This window comes from Artibeus jamaicensis, unplaced genomic scaffold (genome assembly GCF_021234435.1).
Source record: "Artibeus jamaicensis isolate MK-2021 breed Jamaican fruit bat unplaced genomic scaffold, CSHL_Jam_final scaffold_1283, whole genome shotgun sequence".
NCBI lineage: Eukaryota > Metazoa > Chordata > Mammalia > Chiroptera > Phyllostomidae > Artibeus > Artibeus jamaicensis.
In genome coordinates this window covers 19,401,316-19,422,355 of record NW_026522028.1, presented here as the reverse complement: position 1 = coordinate 19,422,355, position 21,040 = coordinate 19,401,316, and the positions used below count along the sequence as shown (strand labels likewise).

Here is a 21,040-nt window from a genome sequence, read left to right as displayed (position 1 = left end):
CACACATAAAATTTTAATAATTTTAATTATAAATTATTTATTATAAAGGTTATTTTTTATAAGCAGTTTAAAGGTGAAGTTCCATTGCTTTCTAGTTTCAGTTGTTTGATAAGACATTTGCCATCCATTATATTATTGCTCCATTGAAGGTAATGTATCTTCTGTAACCACTTTTAAGCTTTTCTAATTGGTTTTGCTTTCATCAGCTGTTTTTCCATGATGTGCATAAGTGTGGTTTCCTACCTTTTCTTTTTCCTGCTTGGGAATTTTCTGAGCTTCTTGAACTTCTGGATTGTTCTTTCATCATTTATGAACAAATTCTCAACTATTACCTTTTCCAATATTGCTCTGCCTCCTTTCCTTCCAGGATTTCAATTACATAAATGTTAAAGCACTTGAGTATGTCTCGCATGTCTTTTATTCAAATCTTTCTCCACCTTCTCCTCTGATTCGGTTTCAGTATTTTCATCTGATCCATATCCCAACTGATTAATCCTACATCGTGTTAAGGCCCTATGCTGCTAAACTCACATATGGAGTTTTTAATTTCAGGTATGACATTTTTCGGTTCTAAACTTGGTACATGGTCATTATTTAGATTCCAATTGTTTCAAATTGTCCATCTTTTCATCAATTTTGTCCTCTTTCTCTATTTTGAATATCTTATAGTGTTGGGGGCTGGGATAAGCCTGAAACAGGCTGATACAATCCGACCTGAAGGTTGCACCTGAATAACAGGATGCTGCGGTTAGGAGCCATAGAGCTCCCCCTCCTGGACATGCGGGTGGCACACCAATCAGTGCCTTGATCACGCGCCCGCCATGCACCCCCCGGCCAATCGCAGGCTAGAGCACGCTTTGAAGCCACCTATCCACTGCACTTCCTCCACTGCACTCCTCTATATAACTCCCTCTATTTTGAAATAAAATTTGCAGCTTGATCAGAATCCTTTGTCTTGCTGCCATTCTTCGCGCCTCCTGTCCCATCCCCCTTCATCCGTTACAGGTATATCGGCGGACCCCGTTGACTGCCTCGCGGGCCGAGGCAACTGGCGCCCAACGTGGGGCCCCGCTGATCGCCTGTGCAGACCGCTGTCCCCTTCGATCGCAGCGTTTCACCCGGCTCACCGCGACTACTCGACCGCGCGCCGGCATTCCCTGAAGACCCCGGTTCCCCGACAGCGGCATTTCAAAGGTAAGACCCAGCCATGGGACAGGCATGCTCACAACATGATTTGTTCGTTGCTCAATTAAAAGAGTCTCTCAAGGTGCACAAGATAAGAGTTCGTAAAAAAGATTTGAATTCCTTTTTCACTTTCGTTTTTAAAATCTGCCCATGGTTTCCTCAGGAGGGTAGCATTGACTCCCGCGTCTGGCGCCGTGTAGGCGACTGTCTAAATGACTATTATAAGGTTTTTGGCCCCGAGACTATCCCTATAACTGCCTTTGACTATTATAACCTCATAACAGACATCCTTAAAAACCACAATAATTCCCCTGACATACAGCGCCTTTGCAAAGAGGGGCAAGAAATTCTCCGCAGTCACTCCCCGGCCAGGGGCTAGGAAAAAACCATCAAGGCATCACTCGACCCATTTCTATTAATCCAAAGCTTAATAAGACAGGTCTAGGATATACCCAAAATTTACCCTAGCGGCCATTGACAGTCCTGCACCCCATGCAGATAAAATATTATGGAAACCTGCTGAACCTGTATGGGTTGATCAATGGCCCCTTACTCAGGAAAAAACCCTTGCTGCTATTACGTTAGTGCAGGAACAGCTTGCGGCAGGGCACATTGAGCCTTCCAACTCCCCTTGGAATATGCCTATTTTCATCATCAAAAAGAAATCTGGAAAATGGCGTCTTTTACAAGATCTTAGAGCCGTCAATAAAGTTATGGTCCCCATGGGAGCCCTACAGCCTGGTCTCCCGTCACCTGTTGCCATTCCTGCCAATTATTACAAAATTGTCATAGATTTAAAAGACTGCTTTTTTACCATTCCTCTTCACCCTGAAGACAGACCCTACTTCGCCTTCAGCGTTCCTCAAATCAATTTCCAAAGCCCTATGCCTCGTTACCATTGGAAAGTACTACCTCAGGGTATGGCCAACAGCCCCACCTTGTGTCAAAAGTTTGTTGCAGCTGCCATCGCCCCAGTCAGAAAGCAATGGCCCCAGGTCTATATCCTCCATTATATGGACGATATCCTTTTAGCATGCCCCGACAGTGACATCGCTAGAACCTGTCACGCCCAGATGATCGCATGCCTTGCCAACCGGGGACTACAGATAGCCCCTGATAAAGTGCAAACATCTGATCCATATTCCTATCTAGGATTTGAACTATGTCACCAACAAGTATTTACCCCCCGAATATCCCTCAGAACTGATAATTTAAAAGCACTCAACAAATTTCCTATAATCTACCTCTAGTATTCATATTACTCCCTACAGCCCATATACCCACTGGAGTTTTCTGGCAATCGAAAACCACAGACCTCACAAAAAATGGCCACCCCCTTCTTTGGATCCACCTACCAGCTTCCCCCTCACGAGTATTATTCACTTATCCCAGCCCCCAACATTATAGAACATTTTTAGAGTTCTTATCTGCTAAGTTCAGTATCAGCAATGTCTGTGGATTCATACCTAATTTTCCTCTTAAATTGCCAGCCATACCAATCTTGCCTCTTTGCATATGTAGATTATTTTATTGTGTGCCAGTGTGTATAGAAAATCCAGAGATTCCATGGGAAAAAAAGCCTCTTTTATTTCATTAGTCAATTAAGGTGAGTAGCTAATCAATTCAATCCAATCAGCAGTTGTGTTTGATCAGAGATCTATTACAAGTTTAGTAAGACTTCATCTATTTCTGGTATGTTCCCATTCCTAGATTCTGGAAGCACTGATCTCTTTGGAAACTAACAAAAGACAGTTGGGACTCTCAGAAGTGTTCCACCCTGTGCCTTTAGCCTCCTACTTCATTCGGCTTCAAACCTTCACAAATGTCTTAGAAGGGGAAACCAGCCATGTTTGAAGCAAAGCTCCTCCCGGCAGCACTGTCCAACTGAGAGATCTCAGTATGCATTTTAGAAGGTTTTGTGTGCTAGCTCCCTCATTTCTTGTGCAGCCACAGATCTACAAAAATACCCCAAGGTGAAAACTGTGTGCATTGAAGGCCCCTTAATGTTTCAATTTGTCATATAGCACTATGCAACTGCTAAATGGTTGCTGACTTCTGTCCCCAAACCGAAACCCTTTGCCTGAACCAACCTGATCCATAGCCTGCTCCTTGATAAACAAATGGATGGCAATTTTCAAGTCACTTTGGAACCATTTTTCTTTTTTGTACTTTTAGTCCATCCACTCCTTGTTTTCCCAGCACCCTGAACCCTTTAAACTCTGATTTTTGTAATGTATCCAGTTTTGTCTAGGGTCTGCGGCAACTTATTTCATTTTACTATTATATGAAAGTCTAGTTTTTACAATGCAATTTAATTTCATTTTGCTTATTGGGTGAAGCTGCATGTTGTTAAATGTTTATTTGCATTTTCTTCCCCATTAAATTAAAAAAAAATTTGCCCTTTTTTTTTCTTTCTCGTCATTTTCACATTTTTCTCTGTATTTTGCATATTGGTCCTTATTTTGAGATATAAGTCACAGATAATGTTTTTCCAGTGTTGTCTTTTGCTTTATGCTTTTGTAAAAATGAAGATATTTTCACTTTTTTTCCTTTTAATGTGACTGAATCTGATGGCTTTTGGGTTTTGTTAAATACACAAATAAGTCTTCTCCACTTCAACTTAACACAGAAGTTATCCCTTGTTTTCACCAACATTTTATTTCCTTTTTTGATACTTGAAAGTTTGACCCATATGAAACTGATACTGATAATAGGTACATTTTCCCTTTTCTACTCTGCATTGCTACTTGGGTTTTCTAAGACCATACTTTGCCGAGGTGGACTGTCATTACAATGTACTAACACCTTGTATGTTTTTGGCCTCATTTCTGCACTTTCTATTCTATTAAACTGTTTATTTGTGTGCTAGAAATATACTTTTACTTATTGATATTTTACTATGTATCTTAATATCTAGTAGGGTGAATCTGTACTCCCCACTGTGCTTTTTTTTTTTTTCAGAGTTCTCGTGGCTTTTCTCACCAACAGATTTTTCCACAAGAATTTTAGAATTAGCTTGACTTACTCTAAAGAAAATTTATTGGTATTTTTATTGGGATTGGGTTATATCTATAAACTAATAGAACTGACGACAATATTGAGTCTTCCTATCTATGAATAGGACATGTATCATTACTTTTTAGTCTTTGGGAGAATTTTTCAGTAGTATTTAAAATGTTTTCTTCACTCAGATCTTCCACATTTCTTGTTATGGATACTTTCTTGGTCACTGTAATGATGATATATTTTCTTTCTCATATGGTCCCATTTTGAAGACAATAGATTGCACTGAACTTTACAGTGCCTGAGAATGTGACTGTTCTTCTATACCTAAAAGTACCAGAAGAGCTATAGAGATGTACAAGAAATACTGTTTGAGTAGAAAAGAAGACTCTTTTCATTGAGTTCAGCCCATTTAATAAAAATGGGCAAGATTCACTGAAGGAGTTCAAACTACTCTGCTCCCTAAATTCTCTTTATAATTAACCCAAAACAAAAACCTGTGAGTCTTCCTTGACTATTCCCTCTCCCTCTACTGACCATCTATCCATGATTTTTATAGTAAGCATCAAAATCACATTTGTAGCTTTAAAACTTCATACAGCCAGGTTCTACCCTTGATCATTCGGGTTTGGGTCGAGAGCAAGTCTAGGCATCAATGTGGACATCTATGTGTAAACTCGCACATTCACCTCCAGTGCTTCTGATGCCCCACCTTTTAAGAATCATGAATAAATTACAAACTAAGTCCTGTTGACCGCACACCCTAAATACCTCTGCAATGCATTTCTTCATTCACTCCTGCCAATATGAATCAATATTCATCCCTCACCAAGACCACTGTAGCAATCTCCTCACTGCTATTCCGGAACCTATACTTTGTCCCTTACAATCCAGCCTCCAAACAGCTACCAAGGACATCTAGGTAAAATAAAGATCAGACTGTGCCGCTTGCCGCTATTAATTCCTTCGAAACTTCTCATCTATGATTCCTAAACATCCATCCAGTGACCAGGGCTGGCCCGTAAGTTTCCAAATTGGTGTGCTGCACAATGGGACTGAGGAAAATAAAGCCAGTATGGTGATTTTTTTCACAAAATCAAATTTATTCAGTTTAAGTTATCTGCATTCTATGATTATACATTTAGTATCAATATACTGTTTTATAAAAACGATAGTGCCACTTTTAAACATTCTTACATGACAAGACAGAAAGCTGTGAAAGCCGTGCTAGCTTTCCCAATTTTTTAAATTACATCTGCCCACATGATCAAAGTCTGGGAACCACTGACTGCAGGGTCAAGTACAAGCTCCTTAACGCGACACACACATACACACCAAGGCTAGCTCTTTACTTAAATTCCTTAAAGCTACATGTCATTAATCAGCGTCTTCCTTTGTAAAATAAAAACTTACACTAACATTAGTTCATCAGAATTATGTGCCAAGTACTATGCTAGATGGTACACAAAGGTAATCAATACAGATAATGAGCCCTGCCCATAAGGAGGTTAACAGTTTTACATTTTGAAGTCAACAGCCCTGACTGCAAACTGGAGTTCACTGTAGTGCCTGCCTATAATTAGTTAGCTAATAAATTCTAATTACAGTCATTGCAAAGAAGTATGGTGTACCTCAGAGGGGACTTGACCTGGTCTTGGAGGGTCAGAGGTTTCCATGAAGAATTAAGAACTGAGATTTGAAGGATCTACGAGTATGAAACTAGGTGAAGAGAGGACTAGAGAGGAACAGCTTGGGTAATGGGACCAGCATGGGAAGAGTTTGACGTAGGCAGCAAAACGCTGCGCTGGAAGAACTGACGGGATGTTAGTGACCAGTGCCCACAGGGACAGGAGCAGAATCCTAGCCAGCCTCGATGATGTCATAGCTCACATGGCACATATGGATTTTGCTCTTTATTCTAAAAGTAATGGGAAGCCACTGAATGAACACCGAGACAATAAAAAGATGATGCGTGGCTTTGCAGCAGATCGGACTTGAGCTTTAATAACTGAGGCTGCTGTTTCAAGGACAGAACTGGAAGAAAGTAGGGGCACAAACCAGGGAGACAAGTTAGGAAGCTGCTGAGAAAGTCCAGGTAAGAAGTAACGGTACCATGGAATAGGGGGGTAGCCAGGAAACTGGAAGAAAGCTTGATAAACCTAAAAGATACTTAGGAGAACAGATTGACAGAATCTTGTACTTGAATAATAACAACCACCTGTTTTATAGTCCTAGGCAAACATTAAGCTCTTTTATTTACCACTGTCTTACAATGACCTATCCTCCTTCCTCCAAAATACCCTTGATTTTTACGTTTTTAAAACTCATGTCATAGATAAGCATTACATTGGCCTTGGAGAGCAGCCGAAACAAAATGCCACAAATTGTGTAGCTTAAAACAACAGAAATGGATTGTTTCACAATTCTGGAGTTTAGAAGTCTGAAATGAAGATGCAGGCGGGGTCACATGACCTCTGAAATCTGTAAGGGAACCATTCCTTGGCTCTTCCTAGTTTCCGGGGTTTTGTTGGCAATCTTTGGAACTCCTTGGCTTGCATCTACACAACTGTCATCTCTGCCTACATTGCCACACTGCATTCTCCCTGTCTTCACATCTTCTTATAAGGACACCAGTCATGTTGGATTAGAGACCCACACTATTCCAGTACGACCTCATCTCAACGAATCACGTCTTACAGGACTCTCGCCAAACAAGGTCACATTTTTACCTCAACATATCTTTTTAGGGGGACACAATTCAACCCCTAAAAAATACTTGTCAGCCCTGAGTGGTGTGGCTCAGTGGACTGAGTGCCAGCCAGCAAACAGAAAGGTTGCAGGTTTGATTCCCAGTCAGGCCACGTGTCTGGGTTGTGGACGAGGTGCCCAGATGGGGGCGTGTGAGAAGCAACTGATCAGTGTTCCCCTCGCATGTTTCTCTCCTCTTTCTCCCTGCCTTCCCCTCTCTCTAAAAATAAACAAATAAAATCTTTTTTAAAAATGTCTCTGTCAAAACACTTAAGTAGGGGTAAACAGTAGAAGGTAAAAGTCTCCCTCTCAAAACCTAGGCCTAAGCCAATCAACACGGGTTATTAAAAAACAGCATCAACATCACCTGTCAGCTCGTTAGATGTACAGTCTCAGGACCCACCCAGACCTGCTGAACCAGAATGTGCAGTTGAACAAGACCCCCACGTGATATGTACGTACTTCAAAATTTGAGAAACAACAGCATATGATTACATTGTTAAGAGAAAGATGCCAGTGACAAAAAAAAAAAAAAGAATCTGCTGAGTTATGAGCCCCAAAATGGCCAAGCTGATTTGCTGCTTGTTGGAAAGAGGCGGCTCTCCAGCTTGACTGTACGTCAGAATGACCTGAAGACCTTTTAAACTCATGCCAAGGCCCGAGGCACGACCTAGACCAACTGGACCAGAATCTTTGGGGTAAGTTTAGGATCGGCAAACCCCCTTAAGAAGTCCTCAGGTGATTGTTAAGTACAGCCATGGCTGAGAATTACTAGGTCTGGTGGGAAGAGAGGGGGAAACTAATGTTTAATGGGTACTAAGTTTTAGTTTTGCAACATGAGAAAAGTTTGTTAATATATATATTGCAGAACCATGTAAATATACTTAACACTACTGAACTACACATGTAAAAATAATATGATAAATTCAAGGTTATGTGTTTTCCACGATACAACTGACAAAATAAAATATATGGCTATGTCATTTTAATTTTTTAAATAGATTTTGTCTTCTAAAACAGTTTTAAATATAAATATTTTATGGGTTTGCCAACATAAAAAACTATTTTTCAATCAATAAATATTTCAAAATCGCACGATTTAAATATTTTACACCCCTTTTTACTATCCCAAGTACTCTGGTTTGACCCTCTTTCCTTGTGTATACACTTCCCCCTGGGCCTTTCCTCATGGGAGAAAGCAGTAGGTCTGGCAGATGATCCCCAAATCATCAGACAAAATGCCACCAAATTATACCACTTAAGCCACAAACACCCTCAACAGGAATATCCTTATGGCCTTTATCAGATCCCCAAAGCCCCCAATTCAGAACTCCTGTTTGCAGTTGGCATCCCTGCTGGATATGATGTCCTATAAGGGTATTCCCATGGAACCCTGGGAATTCTTCTATGAATTACTTCTATGCAGCCTACAAGTCTGTGCCATTGTCTCTCCCATTAAGACCGCAAGCTTTCTGAAAGCCAAGAAGAGTCCTATGTATCTTTATTTCTCCAGCACCTACTTCCACCCCTGGGCAGGACAAATGTTTTCAGTGAAACACCAATAAATACACGACCAAATGAAAGAACTTTATATCCCCTTCCACTTGATACACCACTGACATCTTTGAAGAGATGAAATGTTTTCTATGGGCCCATCATTTGCAAGGATGAGAGGATGCAAGCAGTGAAAAATGAAACCAGAATTCTACTCCTTATCTTCCCAAGTGACATAGTGGCCAAGATGTAAGTTTTCTAGACTAGACAGCTCACAACTTTGCCCGGAATTCCCAGCTCTACGTAGTTATTGCCAGGCAATCACAAACACTTCAGAGCATCTCCAGGCCCCTAGAGATGTCTTGAAGACAAGCTACTTAAGGGATATATAAAGAACAGCCACTACTTTTCAGAAACCCCAAAATACAAACGACCAATGGAAAACGCAGCAATTCTGGAAAGCAATGGTTCTGACAAAGGCAACTAAAGGAAATAAGGAAGAGACTCAGGTATTTAAATACAGTTGGAGGAAAGTGGGCAAGAAATGAAATTCAGCTGAGGCCATCAATCAACTCCAAGAACTCGCTCATTACAGAATTTAAGACAGCATGGTCCATATTCCCCCAATATTTCAATTACATTAACAAATTTGTATTTTTATTGAAGTGCACATTTCTCACCATCTTTTTTTTTACAGTAAGTATTTTGTGAAAATGAAACAGTCAGAAGGCATACAGTGTTTTATTACAAACTGACTTTATAGGTCAAATAGCGCTGTGCTGAAAGATCGAAGGGTCTAGAGCTACGCTGGACCTGAATCTCAGCTCTGCTCCTTACTAGCTATGTGACCTTGGACATGTTATTTAACCTCTGTGGGTCTCAGTTTCTTGATATATAAACCAGAGATTGTTAATAGTGGATATGTGAGAGCAGCATTATCTAACAGAACTTTCTGTGACATGGAAATGTTCTATTCTATACTGTCTAAATGGCACCCGCTAGCTACATGTGGCTATTCAGTATTTGAAATGTGGCTAGTGTAACTAAGAACATTTTAATTGAAGTGAATTTAAATATAAGTTAATACAGTCAGTGCCTAGTGGCACAGTTTTATACGGTTGTAAGGATCACATGGGCTAAGCGTTGAAATCAATGTCTGGCATGCAATTATCAATAATTTTGAGCTATTCCTATTTCTCAGCATGCCACATCATTAGAAACATCATATGCAAATGTGGATGACAATTTTCTTCAACTCTTTCTGTGGATAATTATTTGTCCTACTATTTATACTTCCAGGCTATTTCTTCCCCTTTCCAGACCAGTCTGCACAGCAAGCCCCGCCTCTCCTTCCTGGGCCCAACATATTCCCCGCCTGCTCATTTTCTCTAAAGATCTTGCAGACTATCAAGAGCACATTTGGTCCTGGCTCCCTTCGGATGCAACCCCCCCTGCCCCCGCCCCCAAATGTTACAGTCTTTCTAATGTTAGTAGCGTATATTCGGTTCCTGTTTGGATAACTTTAAAGAGGATTTTATTATTGCACTTGACATACCCAAATTACTTACTCATTCTGAACCTGAAAACATCTCATCAGGCTTACGAACACTACATTGAAAACTCCCATAATCTTGTTTTTTTTTTTCCCCACTTTTTAAAAAAAGATTTTATTTATTTATCTTTAGAGGGGAAGGGAAGGAGAAAGTGGGAGAGAAACGTCAATGTGTGGTTGCCTCTCACACGGTCCCCACTGGGAACCTGGCCTGCAACCCAGGCATGTGCCCTGACTGGGAATCTAACCACGGTTGTTTGGTTCGCAGGCCCGCGCTCAGTCTACTGAGCTACACCAGCCAGGGCTAATCTTGTTTTTTTTTTTAATGACGTTAGAATGAAGTTAGAAAGGGTTATCATTTGCTTCCCTAGTATATACTAAAATACAATCCTTCATGTTCTAGCACATATTTATTACCTTTGAAAAGGCTACAAGCTCTGAATTAATAATGCTGCGCATCTCTTTTGATACAGGAATACTAGTCTATCTCCAAAACCGTTCCACAATATCAAATCAGCTTTGTCTAGCACAAGGACTCGTAGAACAATCAAAATTGATAAAGATTTTTCTTCCTACTAGACAGGATATAGCTGAGGATATGAGAACAGTTGTCAGAAGAGAATTGCAAGTCTGAATTCTTCTTGTATCTCAGAAACACAAAAGATATGGCCCTGACATTCATAATTTTATATTCTAACACAGGAAATATGAAGAAATGGGTTAAATAATCTGACATATACCTCTAACCCAATGAGGAAGAAATAATTGAATAAGTAGCCTAGTGTCATACTAAGAGAGAGAGAAAAGATTTTTTTTAAAAACTAAAAAAAAAAAAAAGCTGATCTCAAATAAAATACTATGCGATATGAGCTAATTTGAGTTGTGAGCTAAAAAATCAGGAAAGAAGCCTAGTGAGCCAGGGAAAGGTGTGAAAGGCGCATGCGGGAGTCAGAGGGTTTGGGTTTGCGTTCCTTTCTCCCCTCCTTTCAGCAAACACAAGCGCCCTGCCTCTGCCGTAAACTCTTCCTGTCCTGGGACTGCGTGTGTACAATGGGCAGCTTCGTTCTCTGGGGTTTTTTTTTCCCATTTCCAGGAGTGAGAAATTTTCTTCCCTGCAAGTAATAGAAACCTTGATTTCTGTTAACAGGTTATTTTTTTCTGAAGTGAGAGGCAGTCCCAGGAAAGGGTGAGTTTAGGCTTGATCTGTGGCACAATAAAACAATCATGCAGTCTATAGTGTAAGATTCATTAGAAAGGCTAATTTCCTGTGATTATAAGGTAACTCAACTTTTTATTTCATTAACTTTTTAAAGACTGTATTTGTTTTTATAGGCAGAGGGAAAGGAGGGAAAAAGAGAGGGAGTGAAACATCAATGTGTAGTTGCCTCTTGTGCACCCCCCACTGGGGACCTGGCCCACAACCCAAGCATGTGCCCTGACTGGGAATCAAACCAGCAACCTTTTGGTTCACAGGCCCACACTCAATTCACTGAGCTACACCAGCCAGGGCTCGAGTTTTTAAATTAGGGCCACCTACTTCTTTCCAGCTGGACAGGAAGGGAACCTCTTCCTCGCCAAAGAACTAAGTGCTTCTCCTCAGTCCAACTGGACCCAGTGCAGGTCCTATGCCCATCCCAAACCAGTAACAGTCACCAGAGAAATGTCTTAGACTAACTGGCATAGACGAGTCAGGACCAACTTCTGGAACTAGGAAGGGAGTCCATTCCCCCAATCACATGAACCGTGGGAAAGGAACTTTTTCAGGGGAAAAAAAATGAGAGTTCTGGTACAAGGAAAGGAAGGAATCAATATGCAACAGGCAATCGATAGAGTGCCCTACACTTCTCTCCCACTCCAGACTGACTGGGTATCTAGTGCTAACTGCTTCAGTGGGTTTACTAATGGTATCCTTTACTGGCACATAACACTACTTATGCTCTCAGAGTCACTGCTGCTGTGGGGAAATTGATAGTTAAAGATGCTAAAGAAATTTACTAGCTGGACTCAAGACAATTACGTTGAGCTACGGTTATACATGTGTGTACTATGTCCAGTGTAGCTCGTCGCAGTGTAGCACAGGAAAGATGCAAACAGCGCAGGCCCAGAAGGTGTCTGATTTTCTGGCCTTATGACCATTTACTACCTGAATAGTACCTGCTACCCTACTAAATAAAAAACCAACAGCATTATCAAAATAAGGTCCTAGAAAGTGGCCTGACCACCATTAGCACTAGGAAGATACTCAACACAATAGGGTAGGACTATTTGGTTAAAGCAGTAAGTGATTCGAGTGACAGATCGAGGAAGCTCTAAAAGAGAAAACACAACGAACCCTTGAAGGATTCAATGATGTGTGCTGTTTACGGCTCAGCATTCTCTACACTGCACCGGAATGTCTTTAGCAGTGAAAGTCCAAAGTTCCCTGGATGGGATTATCCAAGAAACAGCTTTTGGTCACTCCATTAGCAAGAACATGGATGTTTTTACAAGTTTGAGTACAAGGAAGAAAAAAGAGATACCTTTCAATATCTGATATTGTCCAAACTTTTGGGGGGGGGGGAAAGAAAGGAAGAGAAACAAAACTTTATGAAGACAATAAAAGATGCATTGGTATATTATTAGAATTCTTAAAGGGTCTGCTGATTTAAAAAATCCGGTAACCAGGGCACAGGTTCAAGTTGCTTGCGTTCAGCTACTTAATTAGTTTAACATTCTTTTTCATATTGGGGACAATACTAATAATTACTCTTCATGGTTTGCTGTGAATAATGAAACCATATATATGTATAATGTGGACATGAACATGAATGTGTGCATGTGTGTGTTTCAAGCTTATTGTTTTGCATATAGTTCACGGTCAATAAATGTTGCATGTCCTCCTCCTTCCCCCAACCTGGTCATCAAACTGAATGATGCCACACCTGAGCTGGTTTGCACACATTTCCTTAGCTGAAGGATCACGAGGACAACAGAAAATCCTGTGTCTGACAACTGTGGAGTGCTCTGTTCAGAAAAACAAAACTCGATTTTACTTCGGCAGTGTGGACTCGGGAGGACTGTGTTTCTGGGGGGGGGGACTCAGATTCACGACGAGGGCAGTGGTCAGAGGGCTCTGTTTATAGAGGGAAACAGACAACCAAATCCTGAGGGAGCGGCGAGGCCACTGATTCCTCAAATGTTGGCTTTTCTAGTTTGTGAAAAGCAGAAAAGTATACTGAAGTACCAAACTTACCAGTAAAGAGGTTATTTGGTATGATCTACACTAATAACTTGAGGTGGCTTTTATCAATAACAAAATAAGCAAGTGCCACTTTTAGTATCCCGTCCCCTATGGATAAACTATTACATTTAAATTCTATTTAGTTTTTTGACGACACCATCTTGCACTCGAATTCCTCAATTTCATCCTTGGTTGTTCTTTTAGAACATGATATGCACAGTTTTAATATATCTATTTACACATACTGTTGCCAGATTTCTACAACTAATCCTCAAAGTATTCCATTTTTACTTCCAGAAGGTCTGAAATATTTTCCATCAACATTTCATGGAAATAGAGCTGTCTCATTTTGCAGTGATGACTAAAAAAAGAACTAGCACATTAGGTGGACAATAATAAAAAAGCGAGAGAAGAAAATAAGCTACGGTCTCTAAAATCCATTCGCATCATCAGATCATTCAACAACAAGCGCTCCCACGGCATGGGGGGCGGGGCCAGCGCGGCCCATCTGCAAGCTGAAACGCCACTTTCTATAACCGTCTTTATTTCCCACATCTCACTCGAAGGCTTTAGAGCAAAAGGGATCAAAAACATTTCTTTTGAATATTTTTTCCTCTCCTGACATCCTTTCATTATTCCAAAATTCTTCCTCCCCCCCAGAAAAAGGAGACAGGCTGAATTTTTACCCCTTTGAAATGTCTTATTGAACCCCTTAAAAATCACTTCCCCACTGAATTTCCACTTATTTTAAAATTTTTTTAGTCTGTGAGGAACAGCATATTCTTTAAAGTATTTTAGTTAAAATATTATAGTTTAGCCTTGCCTAGAGTTAGAATTTCAGGGGGCTTTATAAAGGCATTTTCAATTTTTGAAAAATAGTGGCCTGTGAGGCATGCTTAACCCTTTGAAAGAGAGATGCTTTTTCAAGAGTAATGCCCTAATATTGTCACATGTCTATAGACTTTAACAATTTCATGGAAACTTTCTAATTAAATTTAAATTAACAGCAGTTTCAGACACTTTGTTTCAACAGCCGCACCCACAAAGTCTGCCATTGCAATTCCCACCGGAATTCAGTCTTTACACAAAGTTGGGAACCCCGACAACCTTGTATATCTGCATGAAGGTAATTTTTGTAAGACAGATTTACCAAGCAGGACACAACAAAAGGGCTGTTGAAGATTTTTCAAAGATTTAGACCAAATACTGTTAGGTCACTTGTGCCCACTCTCATGTGGTCACTCTCAGGCAGGGTCTCTCAACCTCAGCATTTTTGGTGGGCTCTTTCTAGGGGGGCTCATGAGTACAGACTAGGATATTTAGCAGCATCCCTGGCCTCGACCCACCAGATGTGAATAGCACCCCTGCTTCACCCTCCCCACTCTTTCTGACTATTAAAAAATGTCTCCAAACAAGCCAAATGCCCCTGGGTACAGGGGGGTGGGGGGAGAAAAGGAAAAACGTTTGAAGGGAGGCAAAATGGCCCAGTTCAGAACTGCTGCTCTAAGGCATGCAATTCTGAGCATCATCAAAACCAAAGATTCTACAAAAAGCCTCATGTTTTATTCTTACAAAGGAGGCATAGAATGTAAAATAAAAACGAGTAGAAGCAAAACGTTCTGGCAGGGAAAAAATGTTTTCAAAGAGAATCAAATTGAGATTATAATTATTAACTACTTAGTTTCTGCGCAGCAAGGTCTGATTTCAGCTGAACCTCTGCTAATTTCATAGTCATTTCTCTATAAAGGTCGCCACTCACTTTTAGGTTCATTCCCAACATTTGCTTTTCTCTCTGAAGCTCTTCTCTGTAGGGATGGCTGCTTTCTGTTCTGTCTGATAAGGCAGCAAGAGCATCACTGCTCTTTTCTTTACTTGTTTCCACCAAGTTGTTGTCCACCTGAACTAAGGCAGAAGAAAGAGAACCAAGGATAACCAATTCTTTCTCCAAAGTTAATGCCAAACGATCACTTAGCAAATCCTCACTTCCTGACTTCAGATTTTTGAGGAAACAGTTTATAGGGAGAATTCTGGTGAGATTATGGAGGCACTGTAACAAAGCTGTTCGATTCCTGGAATAGAAAAACAAACAAACACAACATTACAAAATTCAGGAGAGCACAGAGCGGTCGTGCACAGCATGTTACAGTCATCGATTAAATGTTTATGTATAAATACTCAAGCAATAGAATCAATAACACATACGATCACTGACAGAATTCAGAGTGCACCAGTCAAAAACACATATCCTACACCAAGTCAGTTAGTTAATACTCATGAGGTTCCATCCTGATTAATTTTTTCACTAATAAAATCAATATTATATTTTAAAATTTTCATTGTGGGGGAGAGGTAAGAGAACATCTTAATATAATTATTAGGCTCTCATCAACCAAAAATAAAAACAGCCCCACACAAACCTCAAATTAAAACAGTTTTTAAATGAGGCCACCTGTCCACTGACACTGCCGCAAGGCAGTGATGCGGTCCTGTCCCACAATGGCACAGGACTCTACCACAGGGATGGCCGTTGGACCATCACCACACATTAACTTTGGTAGACCAATTCCACTCTGATGCACATTACCTGGAGTAGACGATTAAAATCCCTTCAAACAGTGTCCTTTGTTTCCAGTGGAAGAGTGTCCCGTATAAACCTTCTGGCCCTTTACAAAAGCATATGTCTGGGAACTGTTCGATTGCTTCACAATTCATGTGTTCTAAGAGCCATGCCTTCATTGAAGTCAGGGCATAGCTGGCTGATGCGATCTGGAAACAAGTTTTGTGCAATGTTCCAAGAAGTGCGAAGAGATCTTCCATGTGTTCTACAGGATAAACATGACAGGCTCTGTCGTTAAACTCAATTATCAAATAAAGACAGTTCTTACAATTTTCTCATTCAATTAGGTATGTGACTATAAAGTACCAACGAAAATTACCTATAGGTTTCTTTGGAAACGTCACTAGGTACTTCCCGCTTGAAAGATCTTCTAGACTTAAAAAAAGTCGGCCACACGGAATGTAATGCTGTTCAGAACAGTTACCGTTTTCGCTCTTCCTGATCTGTAGCAGCAGAGTGCACCGAAACTCACTGGACGCTAAAAGCGGCGAAAGCGGTGTTACAGCCGTGATGGTCTGTACACACTCTTTCTCAGATGGCTCTGCACAAGCAAAGCTCTTCTCCTCTTCCTCACTGTCGACAGTCAGCTTGATCCTTTTTGCCTCTGATCCTATTTCACAGGGAACTGGGCACGGGGCTAGGAAAGAGTCCCTACACAACTTGATCAGCCTATTTTGACACTTAATAAACCGAAAGCTAGAGCAATGGGGTTCATCCATTAACAATGATAAAGTCACCTGGTTCAGGGACCTGTAAAACATCCAGAGTTTGGTTTGGCTTAGAAGTTCATTCTTTAGAATCAAACAGGTTATTAAATGACATATAAACAACAACAACAAATTTATTCTCTCCTTTTCTATGAGATATTTCAAATGTGAAATGTATCAGTAAGTTAAGCATAAGAGCCAACTGCATTTTAAAAAGCCTGTATTAACACTGTTTCTTAAAATGGGAAAGCAAAAACATTGTAAATATGCTGGACTTTAGGAAAGCAATTCTTTTAAAGGGAGAAAATAGTATATTTATCCCTAAATTTTATTTTTGAAGTAAATTTCCCCCATTTTTAAAAAGATTTTATTTATTTATTTATCTTTAGAGGGGAAGGGAAGGAGAGAGGAGGAGAAACATCATTGTATGGTTGCTTCTCATGCATCCCCTGCTGGGAACTGGCCTGCAACCCAGGCATGTGCCCTGACTGGGAATCCAACCAAGGTCATTTATTTCGCAGGCCCGTGCTCAATCCACTGAGCTACACCAGCCAGGGCAGATTTTCCCTCCTTTTTTCAAAACAAGAAAAAAAAAAAACTACTCACCTTTTAAAAGACTTTATTTTGGCAATAATTCAGAATGCAAATACTTATACTTCTAAAGTAAAAATTACATTTTATACTCCCCCAAATGACTTGAATAAAATATGCTCCTTAATACAGAATATTGTCTATCCCCTCAGCAATAATGATTCTTGGGACATAATATTATTAAAATTACCCTTACCCGTTTCTAGTCACATTTTTGGTGAGGCCACTAGCACACTGCAAATTACGTACATGGCTTATACTATATGTCTGCTGGACTGTGCTATTCGAGAGAATCGAGATAACGGTATATCGTGTTACAATTTACTTACAGCGTCAAAGAAGACACAGTTTCCACTCCAACAACCAAGCTGTCGTCTATTACACGATGCCATATCTTCTCTACTAGCTGTTCTGAGTCTTGAGAATTGTCTGATAACTTGCCATCACCAGTATGGACAGGACTTTCTTCATTACCACAAAGAGTCACGAGACATTCCTTATAGAAAAACATGTTTAAGTAACTGATTACAAAAACACTGTCAAATGTAGCAAAACTATAAAAAAAAATGTTCAGCAGCCTTTGGCCAGGCCCTAAAGCTTACAATGGATTTTCAAATACAGTACCTATGATATATTATATTATCGACTACGCATGATCCATTAAAATAAAACTTGATACACATATATAATGAACTATTTACTCAGATCAAGAAGCATGGCCTCATTGGAAACACGGCAGGATTGTAAACCTAGAATCCGTTTTGAAAATAATCTGACAATATGTGGCCCAGGCATGTTGAAAACAATCCCATCTTTATCTCCTCAGTGACTTACCCAAAACCTGTAACTGTAAACTTTTATACAAATTCAAATGATTAAACTATCTTTAGATGGCTGATAGTTATTGCTAAAATTTTATTCTTTTAAAAATATTTTACTTATTTATTTTTAGAGAGGGGAAGGGAGAAAGAGAGGGAGAGAAACATCAATGTGTGGTTGCCTCTCATGTGTCCCCTGCTCTGGGAACTGCCCTGCAACCCAGGCATGTGCCCTGACTGGGAATTGAACCGTGATCCTTTGCTTCACAGGCCCGTGCTCAATCCACTGAGCTACACCAGCCAGGGCTAAAATTTTATTCTTAAAGTCCAAGCCATACTCGTTCATTTCCATACACATATGGATTTATAATAACAATAGAAATAGTAGGGGGAGGAGGAAGAGAAGGAGTAGCAGTGATAGTAATAATATACAAACTTACTGAACACTAACTACAGGTCAGACACTGTTCTAAATGCCATTTGTGCATTTGTTTAACTTTCACAATAACCCTAATACCCTGGGTCTGTAGTACTATTATCTACATTTTCCAGATTGAAGAAAAAAAAAATGAGATTCAGGGAGGTTATGGCATAGGTCACACAGCTAGCAAGGGATGCAGCTGGGATTTGAACCAAAGCAAAATGGTTCCAGACTCTATTTTAACTGTTAATCTACCAGAGGGTCTGGCACAAATAACTCCCCTTCTTTATTACAAACTCTTTTATTACAAAATCATAAGCATGTGATTCTGCAACATAACAATATCACACTCAAGCACACCCTATGACATTTTAGCTGAAATGTTCAAATGAAAACTATGAATTATGACACCCATATTATGACCCTACCACACTCAAGCAGGCGTTACTTCTGCTGGACCCTGTCTATTATTACCCGTCTATGGGGTAATTACCGAAAAACAATACGAGCGCTTCCAATAGAACGAACTAAACATGTTCCTAGGAATCTGCCCCTTGTGCTAGTAGCTGTGAGATGTGACACAGACTATTCACCCAAAACCTGCAGAAGTGCTTCCTACCTGCTAGGATTGCTTTTCAAACTAACGATGTAAAGGGCAAAAACGGTGTCTTGCACACAGTGCTTTCAGTGCATTAATTTCTAAACATTTCTAATACTGGCAAAATTGTTGGCATTGAGGTAAGGAAGGGAAATGGGGAGGCTATTTTTTTAAAGCTCACCCTAGGGGTTATATATTTTTCACATTTTTACAAAGATTTTATTTATTTATTTTTAGAGAGAGGGGAAAGGAAGGAGAAAGAGAGGGAGAAAAACATCAATGTGTGGCTGCCTCTAGAACATCCCTGACTGGGGACCTGGCCTGCAACCCAGGCATGTGCCCTGACTGGGAATTGAACCAAAGATCCACGCTCAATCCACTAAGCTATACCAGCCAGGGCAATATATACAAATAATTGTTATTTATTGATTTTAGAAAGAGAGGAAGGGGGAGGGAGAGAAAAAGGAAGGGGGGGAGGGAGGGAGAAAAAGAAACACCAATTGGTTGCCTCCCCATGGGGGACTGAACCCATTACCTAGGTATGTACCCTGGGGAATCGAACCCACCACCTTCTGGTGTTCAGGATGATACTCCAACCAACTGAGCCACTGGGCCAGGGCAGAGACTTTTAACAATGACTTTCATGAGGTTTCTCAGGAAATTAGAAGAGTAATAGAGAAATGTAACATGACATGCTTTTCTTATTTTTCTTATACCAACATAATCATATTTTGGACCCTGATCCTCATATTACTAGCACTGAAATACAGACCCGAGGCACAGACCATTATCGAGAATGGTCAACCTTGAAGATGGGCAGAGCAAAGCACTAAAATGACCGGAGGGAATAAACTGCACCATCAAGTTCCTCTCTGTCCAGCTATTCGTGATTTATTTGTAACTTCTCTGTATGGAACTAACATGCATAAAAACGATTCTTATGAGCTCGAAGCAGTTTTTTGTAACTTTCTACATTCCACAGGCATGAATAACTGCAAGGTACCTGAAGAGGTGACTATGATGGTCAACCACAAGGAAAATGAGAGTAAAATTATAAAAGCAGACACAAGGGCTAAAAATCAGAGCAGTTTAGGGACATTAACTACAGAAACGTATATTCTTGAAAACGAACCATACAAGAAACTAAAAGAACAACAATTATACTAACAAAGAAATTGTGTTATCATCAATACAACGTTAAATAATGTCCAGTAATTGTTTAAGAAGTCAGAAAATATATAATTCTCTTTGAAGTAATTTTTATTCAGGCTATAAAAATAAAAAAGTTTATTTGAATCTTTTTAAACAAAAGGACTTATTCTCCAAGGTTCCTGATGACTGAAATTTTAATATCCTACTGAATAAGGATAATTTGTAAATGGTAAAATACTGGTTTCTTAATCACATATTTTTCAATGTCATAAAAGCCCACCGTTAATAATCCCTGTCACTTTGCTTTGTGATCCACTGAGCATTTCTAATATATTCCAATTTCCAATTTAAATGAACTCTTCAATAGGTTTCAATTATAAAATGATAAAATGGTCACATGGTTAATTTACCTCCTCTGCAATTGATGTATTATCTTCTTTTTCTCGAAGCAGGTTCATTAAAGCTTTGTAAGATTTTAAAACAATTTTTTCCTTAAGCAAAAGATGTTGTTGTACTTCCTGAATAGAAGCCAAACCAATCTGTAAAGTAGGAAAAAAATCATTGCTGGAGACGTAATTTCAAATGAAATCTGACATGCCGTTAATTCAGAAAGTACTTTCTTCAAATCTGCCTGTTAATTTATTTTTCTATAGAAAAGCAAAGAACACTTCTCAGACCAAAACTATTCTATTTGTAAATTTTAAGTCTCTAATTACAAAGGACAACACAGCAAGTAACTGAAATCGATTTTACATATCAAATTGAGAGAATGTCAATGTATTAGCATTCCTTCTACTACTAAGTAATCAATCAATATGATTAAGTCCAATTGATACAAATAAAAAGCAAAGCCTACCAATACTTCTACCCCCACAAGGAAACTGTTTTTGTTGTTGAAGTAATTTCTGCTTCAAAAAGCAAAAGGCATCATTAT

At 39.7% G+C, this 21,040-nt stretch overlaps 1 protein-coding gene across 3 annotated transcripts in view; it reads right to left on the bottom strand.

The window, feature by feature from the left end:
- Positions 1-21,040, bottom strand: part of FANCB (FA complementation group B) — a 123,052-nt gene that overhangs the window by 83,112 nt on the left and 18,900 nt on the right. Inside the window, exons 7-11 of one of the 3 annotated variants that reach the window (XR_008389823.1) lie at positions 20,517-20,645; positions 17,447-17,613; positions 16,139-16,569; positions 15,787-16,024; positions 14,962-15,271 (exon numbers count right to left, since the gene is read on the bottom strand). Coding sequence is in view for 2 of the 3 variants with exons in the window: in XM_053655828.1 (XP_053511803.1) it covers positions 14,872-15,271; positions 15,787-16,024; positions 16,139-16,569; positions 17,447-17,613; positions 20,517-20,645 (1,365 nt within the window). In the remaining variant the exon portion in view is untranslated. Of the gene's footprint in view, positions 1-10,833; positions 15,272-15,786; positions 16,025-16,138; positions 16,570-17,446; positions 17,614-20,516; positions 20,646-21,040 lie in introns of those variants that run through there. The other 2 variants (XM_053655828.1, XM_053655829.1) reach the window with 2 other exon arrangements.